Source organism: Urocampus carinirostris, chromosome 2, assembly GCF_059441175.1.
Source record: "Urocampus carinirostris isolate Australia breed hairy pipefish chromosome 2, RoL_Ucar_1.0, whole genome shotgun sequence".
Lineage (NCBI taxonomy): Eukaryota > Metazoa > Chordata > Actinopteri > Syngnathiformes > Syngnathidae > Urocampus > Urocampus carinirostris.
The window spans coordinates 10709864-10721980 of NC_142350.1; the positions used below are offsets into that span (position 1 = coordinate 10709864).

General features: G+C 39.7%; 1 protein-coding gene across 2 annotated transcripts in view; it reads right to left on the bottom strand.

Annotated features, from left to right (window-relative positions):
• epha10 (EPH receptor A10) overlaps nt 1–12117 on the bottom strand; it is a 228162-nt gene that overhangs the window by 176480 nt on the left and 39565 nt on the right. For both annotated transcript variants that reach the window (XM_088328870.1, XM_088328869.1), the window contains exons 2-3: nt 7021–7085; nt 4764–5436 (exon numbers count right to left, since the gene is read on the bottom strand). In XM_088328870.1, the coding sequence (XP_088184996.1) occupies nt 4764–5436; nt 7021–7085 (738 nt within the window). The remainder of the gene's footprint in view (nt 1–4763; nt 5437–7020; nt 7086–12117) is intronic.

A 12117-nucleotide genomic window follows, 5' to 3' on the forward strand; every position in this document is an offset into this window, starting at 1 on the left:
GAGAATCTGCAGGTTTTTAGACTGTGTACATAATGCCAGGACCTTAGCTTGGCCTTCGCAATGATCGCAGCAAGGCTTTAGGGCTAGGACCTTAGCTTAGCCTTTTGGCTGAGAGTAAGTGTCCCGGCTCCTAGGCTTTGTAGCGTATTATGAACTGACCGATAACGGATAATGGATAATGAATAACGAAGATAGAACAATAACCCTTAAAAACCCCAAAACCCCCACACTGAATGAAAAAGGATTTATAATTCGGTGAACTTTATAGACAACGGCAATTGTCTGCCGAGTGACTATAACACCCATGATGCATCACCAATGAAAACCCTATACATACCAATATAACTTTCAGGTATTGCCCAAAAATATTTGATTTGCACCTTCCTTATTTACGTTAACATATTTAATAAAAAGGAGTTCGCCTCCTGTAGCTCTGAATATCTTCAGCCAGAAGTGACTGATTTGAATGATGATTGACAAGTTGGTTAGCCAATGAATTTCACAACGTAATTATATGCCATTTTGCGGGGGGTGTATCAAAATCAGAGCTGAAAATAACACAATTCGTGATTTATTTTTACACATCATTATTATGCGCAAGGGTGCACTATTATTGATTGACTTCTGGAAAGAGAAGTTAAACATTTACAAATGTTTCACAATGTCTTAAAAGAATGGCAAAAGTAAAATACACATTTGCAAATGTTTTAGTGTTGTAAACTGGTCGTCTACAAATGGTCACTTTTGGAAACGCCTAAACCTACCTTAACGAAAGTGTGTAAAATCATGTTTGGTTTTTCAGATGGTGATCAAATTTGACAAGGTACCAGGTAAAGCTTCAAACTATTGTCTCACCTGTTTTACAGCTAAGATGCCCATGTTACACTCATCTGCAGGCATTTATTTGCAGAAGAAAATAAATGAATAAAAACCTTCCATTTGTGTTCGAACGTAGATCACGCCATGTTAGTAGCACTTGCAGCGGTTATCTTAGATTAGGACCAAACCTCAGAATTTTATCCTTCAAAAGAAACCAAAACCATCCATATTATCCAAATGTATTTATTTCATGCATGCTGATTACTATTGGTAGTATATCGGTTAAAGCAACAAACGAATCTTAAGAGCCTTTTGGGAGCTGATCTGAGGGAGGTTGCGCTTTACAATAACATACCAGTTAATTTATACAGGTTTTCCCCATATTTTACACGTGTTTTCATCATTTCAAATTGTGTACGGTGTATAAGAAGTTTGTATGTGAAAAAATATTGAATTACTCCTACGCAGTGGGCACCCTCCAGACGCGTCCCCCAGGCGCCTCTAGCACGCCCCTAGACTGTCCACCCACCAGGGTCTTGCAAAATTGAATGGGAAACACTGTGCAGTTTCCCATAACGTCCACATGATGACAGCAAAGACTATTTTTTTTAAAATTAAAATTTGACAATACAGATGGTTTTTGTATTTATTTCCTTTTTTTTAATAAAATACGGTGCTTTTATTTGATAAGTAGATGAGCTTTTAAATCGGGTTTGTTCTTAAGTAATAAAAAAATAATTGAATTAGTAAAAAAAATAAATGTTTCTACTTTGCGGTTTGAGAATCACGGGATCTTTTTGGAAGGCATCCACCGCTTTAAACGAGGGATTAATGTATTTCATATGAGGAACGGTAGCATGTCCATGGAACAATCTGTATGCTTAGATGTATAAACTGCCCCAACAACACTTTACTTCCACTTACCATTGTCACATTAACATTTAGTTAAGACAATAAAAAATATTAAAGGTAAGAGGAAATGTCTACCGTTTATTGCCTGAGAAGAAGAACAGTAGTCCCTGCATTGCAAAAACTCAAAATCCATGTGTGTCCTATGTGGAACGGCGGCACCCTATCTCCATGGTACCAAGACGATATACTTACCAGTATGAATCGCAATACATATCGCCTCACCCTGTCCAAACCCACTTACAAAAATAAAAGAAACCTCCCCCGCGCCACGGCTTTTATTTTTGTATTTTTTGCCTGGCAATGAGCAACAACCATTCGGACGGTCACGTCAGCGTGTCCGCCACCACGCATGACGCTCGAGTGGGAACGCCGCTGTCTCATTTTGGCTGCTTGTAAATGTCACGAGTGAAACGGCGCTTTTCGAGGGAATGAGGGCACAGTACATTAGTCACCGTCTTCGCAGACACACAGTCGAGCGCGGAAACAGAAGTGTTGTGATTGCGCCGCTTCATGGAATGTGCGGCAACGTGGAAGGGAGATTTGCATCTGTTTCCCCTCGTTTATCGCGTCCATGTGACAGAGATTTGATGGAATGCAGACGTGCCTATACATATAGATAATATGTAGATCGAGAAACATTTACATAGATTTACAGTAGACCCCCCGTGTATGGTATCCCCGCCGTACGCTGTTTCCTCTTTTTGGACCGCATTTCCCTTATTAAACGACATCAACAAAAAATTATATTTTGTGCGCCAGAAAACATCAAGTATAATGGTATCAAAACTTTCACTTCTCAGGTGCTTGTCTGCTTCTTGTTGACGTCATACAAAATACTGCTTTGCTATTGGTTTGCGTCACAGCATCATCAAAATGCCGATATGAACTACCTCCCACAATGCATTTTTCTCTCGTTGTCCGGTTCACAATCTTGTGTGGTTAGTGAAGACTTTTCAAGTCAGCTCTACGACACTGTATTTCTTGTACTGTATTGATTTGTCATGGTTCCAATAGTTGCAATTATGATAAAGGGAGAAGAAACAACATGATAACCATGCATTGATCAAGAAATATGAAGAAAGCTCACATATGTTTACCCACACTAGGTTGCACAGCTTTATCCAATCAATGAACTGGCCAATGGGTAAACATAAAATGATTAAAGCAAGAAAAACTTCAAAGGGCATGAGTATCCTGGCAGGAATTTTAAAATTAGTTTTAATTTGAAAGCGCCACATCTGCATTGACCCGCTACTCCATTGGACCAGCTCAAGTCCTGACACTTCAAATGTTAATAACATTTTTACATGCATATTAACTTAAATCATTTAATCATATCCGTGTATAGTATAATCCAGGGGTCAGGCACCTTTTTGACCCAAAGAGCCGTTAGAGCAAAACTATTTTGTTTTTTTAATTCTTTTTTTGAGAGAACCACACCATATATTTTAAGACAAAATACAACAAAACCGCCAAACCTGCTCTCCAGAAAAAAAAGCATATTCTTATGTCTGACATAAAATGATGTTATAAAATCTATGAGACAATAATCATGCCACAGACTGTGTGCCATATCAATAAAAATATACCTCTTAAAATGAGTCTCCTTCCCACAGTTAAGAGTGTTGAGGCTCATATTGACTGTCATTTTTGTTCTAGATGATGGTTTGAAAACAAAGTGCAAGCAAAGTTATCTTGTAAAAATGTCACAAAATACTGCAATCGATGATACCAACACATTTACCTTAAGTGCAGGCGACATTGGGCAAAGGAGAAAGAGTGTGCGCACGCTGTGTATATCTGCACCCGTTCCTACCACTCACCCAAAAAAATTGCTCTACATTATTTGCTAGAGCTCCTATGTTTTGGATTAAAGCTTGTTCTGTGGCGTTTCATCACAAAGTATCTCAACATTGAACGTAGATTTTTTTTAACCAGCTTCGATATAAAGGATTATTTAGTGATTTGCAGTCACAATGGGGTCTGTTGGCGTGACACATTGACTCCAAACTGTAGTTATAATTGTGTCCTATAAATACTGGACCAAACCCTTTGTCCATCGGTATCGTCTTAGCGTTGCATGTGCAAAAATTAGCTCTGCATAAAATAACACATGAAAAAATTCCACAAGTTTTATTTTAGCTCCGAACCATAAATACTAATTTATAGCTCACAAGCCATAGGTTCCTGACCCCTGGTATAGTCGGTGAATTAATACTATATTTTTTGCTCATTGATGCCTCGACGACCCATGCGGTTAAGGGATCCGTGAACCGCGTGGTCTGTTCACTATGGGTTTGCTATAATGCCAAAGTGAGAAGTAAAAACACAAACATGGAAACAAAGATTGCAATTTTCAAGAAATACAAAGAAGGCAAACAAATGGTTACCCTCACTAAGTTGCATTTTTGTTACCAATCAACGATCGATTATCATTGAAAACAATTCAGTTAAAACAGGGACATTTTCCAAGGATATGACCATCATCACAAGTGGAAGTTTTCAAATCAATGTAATTTTTAATCTCCACCCCTTTTTGCATTCACCCGCTACTCCAATCGACCAGCTCAAGTCACATCAGATGAAAGGTAAATCAAATGTCCCTATTCCTTTACTACTCCTTTATGTACTATAGTTTTTTTTAAATCCTAAACACATACAGTATATTACACAAAAGTAGGACTAACTATATTCTATTTTGTGTTTCTTTGAGCTAACTATCACAGGTTACCATGCCCTGTTATATGGCAATCTCACTTTCCAATATCAATCTCAGAAAGGGTTTAATTTAAATTCCGGGGGTAAGTGTTTCATGGAACCCACTGATGAAAAGTGAAGATTCTTAGAGGAATTACTGTAGTGGAATTTTCTCCCTTTAAAAAAAATAACACACCAACAGCTATATTAAGGGCAAATCAAAACTATTGTACTTCAGAGGAAGTCCCCTTTACATCAGTGTATGTTTTATAGTGACTTGTTCTGCTAATAAATATTTATTTTTTTAATGGGCAACACATTTTCCACAAACCTACCTTCACAGCTGCTGTGCCCCTCCTCGTACCCGGCGCTGCAGCTGCACTTCCCGATGGGCACCAGCCACTCTCCCTCGGCGCTGCAATGCATCCTGGGAGGGCTGTCAGCATCCACCTCTGAGTTGTTGACGCAGCTGCCTCGCACCTCGACCAGCGTAGAAAAAGCCGCTTCGGCTACCGTGTCAGGAAAAATGGCCAAGTTCTGAACGGTGGCAAGGCAGCGCTTGTAGTACACGCGCACGGCCACTAGGGCCACGCAGGCCCCCACGTCCTGGAAGGCCAAGTGAAACCCCCTCCGGTTGAGGTGTCCAATCTCCCTCACTTCCGTGTTAAGCTTCATTTTACGCTCGCCAAGGTCACCCTGCGTGAAGCTCTCATCGGCGGCGATGGTGTCGATCTTGGTGTAGCGGTCCTCCCGGGTCACTCCCCCCAGATCCCGGTCCGATTCCACGTAGAGCAAGTTGAAGGTCTCCTTGCAGGTGCCTGCAACGCCGGGGATGCTGTTGCAGTCACGAAGGGTGAACTGAAGCTCCACGAAGATCCGTTGGCCACCCCGGCGAGCAACCCAGCCCGTTTGGAGCCAGTTGTTCTGCTGGGTGGGCTCCATCACGTTGCACACCTGGTAGGTCCGGATGGGCTTGTACTTTTCGTCCACACCGCTTATCTCCTCCCACTGAGGGGAAGAGAAAAACAATTACTGACCCTCAGTTGGCCAGGGGTAATAAACCCAAGCAACCAATGACAATGAGAAACACATGTTGAGTATTCGCTAGGACAAGGGGGCTGAGTAGAAAGACATGAGGGGCTAGGTTGATGGATAAAAGTAGGGAAAACATGTTCAGGGGACAAAACCAGAGCTAGACATGATTTTCAAAAAAGCAAGGAGATGTCAGACACCCGGCCCACGGGCTGCATCAGGCCCGTTGGCTGATGCAATCCAGGCCGCTATAAATTTCCGAGTATGTCAAAAAAGAAGGGTGTCACTAGGTAATTTGTATCAAAGTTATGATTTGTTTAAATAAATACAAACCAAATGCTTTTTTTTCCAGCAGCTACAGGGCAGTGTTCAGTGTGTATATATAGCGTGGTGAGTTTTTTTTTCCCTCCATTTATTTCATTATTATTATTTTTTTGTTTGTTTGCTTTTGTGATTAGACTAATGTAAGCTGAATGATAAAGCAGAATACTGAAAAACAATTACTTGGAGTTGACATTATTTTACTGATCCAGCCCGCCTGAGAATAGAAAGTCTTGATCTGGCCTCAGAGCTCAACTGAGTTTGACACCCTTGTTCTAAAAGACCAAAAAATAAAAACCCAATGAAAAGGACCAATATTAATAACCTTACAATGTTAATGAAATGAACAGATCCCCATTTTTTTTCAAGTATTAATATAATAAGCGGATCTATCATTTTTAACATGCGCTCGCAGAAATAGTCCACCAGGGATAATTGATCATAGTCGCACAAGTGCTGTTCATATATGTGAAACTAACACAAAAAAGAGACACCACACCAGACACAAAATGTTTCTCTTGGACACGGCTCTAAGCAATAGTCGACTGAGGATAATGGATTGCACCTAAAACAACCCAGTTTATTTTAGGTGGGCCAGAACGGCACGCCTTTTACCGGTCCTTGACTGCAGGTATATTGGATTGGGGATAATGAATTGTGCAAGAGAATAGTTAATTTTCTGGTGGACATAATGAATAAAACAGCTGCCGCAATATGCAATCCAGGATAATGGATCGCGGAATATTTTTCCAATATGCGATGCACTGAGGATGCAGAGTAAGACATGTAAGGTAGCAATGGATTACAGCTTATAATGTTATTGTCCTAAAACAATGTGAATTATATTTTTTGTCTTCATTTTAATTAACTCTTTTTTCTCTTTTATCCGTCTCTTCTTTTCTTTGAATAACCTGAATTCTAATTAGGTTTTGCCGCTAGACGGGCACACTTTTCAGGGCACTCCGCTAAACAAGTTAACAAACTTCCAAAAGGTATTTATCAAACAAATGGGGCAAGACGGCTTTGCAATATCATGACAACAAATCTAACGCCATTATGGCTTCGCTCTTCCCGATGGCGTCGCTGCAAACAGATGTGCGCTAGCTCCGAGACTAACAAGGTGAGGACGGATGGGATCGAGCGGTGGGCCAGATGTTTAGCGAGCAGCTGCGATACCAAACACGCGGCAACTAAATGAGCTCGTCCACAAACCGGGGAGGTTTCAGAAGGCAAACTTACCCCGTTGGGGGGGTAGGAGGTCCAGCCCAGCTCTGCCTGAGTCTCTTTAGAATTCAGCAGCACCACTGCAGGAGGAAAAACACGCTGATTAGATAAATATGTCTGCCGATGGCGCGTGACAAGTCAGAAAAACTCAAACTATTCTAAAGTGGAAGAATGAAAATAACAGAAACTACATTAAAACGGACATAGGGTATCCAAGCTAATCAAATAGATGATCATTGATTCAGAAAAGTGGGTATATTGTGTTGTGAATATTAAGTTTTATCAGCTTTTGTAGAATATTTTTACCATTGATCTTTGTTTATAAAATTGAATTTCAGCAGCACGTTTCAGGACCATGGACAGCTAGCTCATTAGGATCAATAGCAAATCATGTTGCTGTGAGGCCTTAACAATTCCACTCAGTCATAATGACATCTTAAAAGAAACATTAAGGGATGCAAATATATTGTAATTCAGTACACAATGTTCTAAATGTTGAATTAAAAAGCGCCTAACACAGACCATAGATTTAAGTCTACCCTTTTTATGTTCTATTTTCGAGGGGATTGCCTTCTTAAGAAACCCTTCAAGGTTTTCATTAGTGTTACAAACCACATGGGTGGGTTTGTTTAATGGGAACTGGAACTGTTGCATCTATTGGACCTCATAATGTGTATAATGTCCACACTGTCATCGTTAATTTTTAAATGAATCAGAGATCATAGTTTTTTTTTAAATATAAATTTAGATAAAATATCAATCTCCTAGGCATTTTAGATTGATGCGATCTAAAGAGCTAAAGTTGCCACAAAAAAAATCCGACATGATGTTGTCAAGACTGGCATGTTTTAGAAAACACCTTGAAAAAAAAACATGTTTTGTTGTTTGACATAGCATGAATAAGTAGCTAGTAGCACAATGTAAATCATGTATGGGGTTAAGCTTATGTACTCTATCATAAAAATCACTGGTAAATATAAAAACAATTAAATAAATCAATTAAAATGATCATGAAGAAAATTGAAAGATAGTTATAAAATACTACATGATGGCTACCATTGTCTAATTAAAGTCAAACATGGTGTTGTTCACCCTTCTATTTATAGGAGAACATTGCTTTAAAAAATGTTGTCCATGTTTTCTTAGTTCTAGTGAAACTGAAAAATACCAGCTAGTTACAGAGTTGCTCATTTGTCGGATGCTGTGATGCTTCACCTGTCCACTCAGTCACAGTGAACCCAAAAACATTACATATATGTATAAGTCACCTTACTTAATAATTATGTTTTTGCACTCACCACGTCCCAAAAAGTTCCTAAGCTTTTGTACACCCAGTAATTCACATGGATCATGACCAAGAAACTGATATTTGAAAGCAGTACTACAGGGAGTGCAGACTTATTAGGCAAATGAGTATTTTGACCACATCATCCTCTTTATGCATGTTGTCTTACTCCAAGCTGTATAGGCTCGAAAGCCTACTACCAATTAAGCATATCAGGTGATGTGCATCTCTGTAATGAGAAGGGGTGTGGTCTAATGACATCAACACCCTATATCAGGTGTGCATAATTATTAGGCAACTTCCTTTCCTTTGGCAAAATGGGTCATAAGAGGGACTTGACAGGCTCTGAAAAGTCAAAAATAGTGAGATATCTTGTAGAGGGATGCAGCACTCTTAAAATTGCCAAGCTTCTGAAGCGTGATCATCGAACAATCAAGCGTTACATTCAAAATAGTCAACAGGGTCGCAAGAAGCGTGTAGAAAAACCAAGGCGCAAAATAACTGCCCGTGAACTGAGAAAAGTCAAGCGTACAACTGCCAAGATGCCACTTGCCACCAGTTTTGCCATATTTCAGAGCTGCAACATCACTGGAGTGCCCAAAAGCACAAGGTGTGCAATACTCAGAGACATGGCCAAGGTAAAAAAGGCTGAAAAACGACCACCACTGAACAAGACACACAAGCTGAAACGTCAAGACTGGGCCAAGAAAAATCTCAAGACGGATTTTTCTAAGGTTTTATGGACTGATGAAATGAGAGTGAGTCTTGATGGGCCAGATGGATGGGCCCGTGGCTGGATCGGTAAAGGGCAGAGAGCTCCAGTCCGCCTCAGACGCCAGCAAGGTGGAGGTGGGGTACTGGTATGGGCTGGTATCATCAAAGATGAGCTTGTGGGGCCTTTTCGGGTTGAGGATGGACTCAAGCTCAACTCCCAGTCCTACTGCCAGTTTCTGGAAGACACCTTCTTCAAGCAGTGGTACAGGAAGAAGTCCGCATCCTTCAAGAAAAACATGATTTTCATGCAGGACAACGCTCCATCACACGCATCCAAGTACTCCACAGCGTGGCTGGCAAGAAAGGGTCTAAAAGAAGAAAAACTAATGACATGGCCTCCTTGTTCACCTGATCTGAACCCCATAGAGAACCTGTGGTCCCTCATCAAATGTGAGATTTACAAGGAGGGAAAACAGTACACCTCTCTGAACAGTGTCTGGGAGGCTGTGGTTGCTGCTGCACGCAATGTTGATCGTGAACAGATCAAAGCACTGACAGAATCCATGGACGGCAGGCTTTTGAGTGTCCTTGCAAAGAAAGGTGGCTATATTGGTCACTGATTTGTTTTTGTTTTGTTTTTGAATGTCAGAAATGTATATTTGTGAATGTTGAGCTGTTTTATTGGTTTCCCTGATGAAAATAAATAATTGAAATGGGTATACATTTGTTTTTTGTTAAGTTGCCTAATAATTATGCACAGTAATAGTCACCTGCACACACAGATATCCTCCTAAAATAGCTAAAACTAAAAAAGCCCCACTCCAACTTCCAAAATATTCAGCTTTGATATTAATGAGACTTTTGGGTTCATTAAGAACATGGTTGTTGTTCAATAATAAAATTAATCCTCAAAAATACAACTTGCCTAATAATTCTGCACTCCCTGTAGTTGGTTATCGTTATAAATACTTTGCAAGTAGTCTGCTCAATGTTTCAAATTTGTTTTATGTACATCCTGTCATCAATGGGAAACGTATCCCATTAAGACATCTATGAAGACTGAAAAAGTAGATTTTAGCACGAATGTTAGATTTTGTAATGCTTAACTTGTCTACTTTGTCAAAGTAAAATTATATTTCACATTAAAAAAAATATACATTCATACATATATTTGTGAATAATTTCCAGTTAGCTTTCTGAAAAGCATTTGATAGCGTTGGCCCATAAATATCCTCAATGTCCATCCTGTCATTATCGAGAAAAATGTCCCCTAAAGACATCCATCCATAGGGACTGAAATTTTAGAACACTATTGCACGTATGCTGGATTTGGTTTGGCTCCTTAACTTGTCTACTATCTCCTTGAGAAATATTAACTGACATAAAAGTAAAGCAGGAGCTATTTATGAAACACTAGGCTTTTAAGATATGTATATTGTTGTGCTCATAATACATCCACCACATTGTCCTTCCCAAAACTCTTTAAGCTATCCCCTGTACAAAAAATCATACTGCAATACTTCAAAGGCGTCAGAAAAGCCCATCTATACAAAGGAACACGAATGCTCTTTCAGGAGGGCAAATTGCGCTCAAGACCATTCGAAAAATAGTTGTGTCCCCTTATTTTGCGTCGTCCCTAAAGCGCCGAAACCGTATCCTTGACGTGCCACGAAAGATCATTTACCAAACACTTAACTTTATTGTTTTTTGGGTTAACACCCAAAAGCGGGCTTCTGCGCTTAGTAGATAACACGGACGGCTATTCGGAGGAGATTAGAGCGTCGGAGGGCAAGGTTGAGGGAAAAGTGCTGCGCTGAGGGGGAAACTAATCAGCAAAAGAGAGAAAGGAACCAAAAAAAAAATAGCAAACGGAGAGCAGAGGAAACAACGCCGAGGGATGAATGTTCCCTGAGTGAGACGTCAAGTCGGCGACTCGGAGGAAATACTTGGCGCTGCGATCAGACAATGAATACAGAAGTCGCGTAATCACGGCCTAGTTAGACTAATGGGTCTTTTGGGGAGGGGGGCATAGTACAAAGACTGGAGGGTTCTTTGTAAAGAGAAGGGAAAACAAAACAGATAGGACAAGGACGTAGCCGCTCACACGATTAGTGATGACGAATAGTGGTCACACAATAACAGCCGTGACTAATTCAAAGGCTTTTTTCCGTCAATAATTGCTCTTCATTAAGAGGGTCGCTTTGGATTTGAGACACATTTATGTTTTGGCCTTCGGGAGGAAATTAGTAACATGAGGCTACAGATGACAGATGTAAATTAGCGTTAAAATAACTTGGGAAAAGAAACATGCAAATGTTTTCTTTGAATTGTATATGCTACATTCTGACGTCTTGGTGTTAACACGCCAACGGCAAGGAGAGTTAAAAGTTTACCCTTATGTTAACGACCTCAACAGCTAGTACGTATCCTATAACATTAACCATTAACACATTATAAAATAAGTCATAGGACTCCTGGCAAGGCAAAACATTTTTGACTGTGTTCATACATTTCATAGAATTAACTTAAATTTTTAGAGAAAACTGTTTTTCTGTGGGTGATTGTCCGATCCAACGTTTTGGGTAGGTTAAAAAGCCTGTTAGAATACAGTAAAAAGACAAATGCAAAGCTGTTTGCTAATTTGGACGCATTTTCCAGTCAATAAAAAAATAAGCGGTTGTTGTCTTAAAAAGTTAAATTCTACATGCTAACTATTCATGGATAATATGCTAACGACTCAACACTTAACAACCAGCCCTTATGTTAACAATTTCAACAGTTAGCAGTCAGCTTTAAAATACACGGTGATAATAGTCACACATAATAGAATAACACTCATCAGACTATAGCCATGGCAGGAAATATAGGATTGTAGAAATGCATTTTGCAAACTTAATTAGGAACGTTTGTTTTTTCTTTAAACATTAAATGTTACATGCTAACTTCACATCGTTAACATTCAAATAGCCTTATCATTCACCCTTAAAATATATCCACATAATAAAAGTCAGCTGGCTCCTGTTAAGGCAGAACATTTAGTTTGTAGACATAGGTCACTACATGAATCCTAGGTCTTTGGAAAATGTTCTTTTTCCGTGGGTGATTCATCTGAC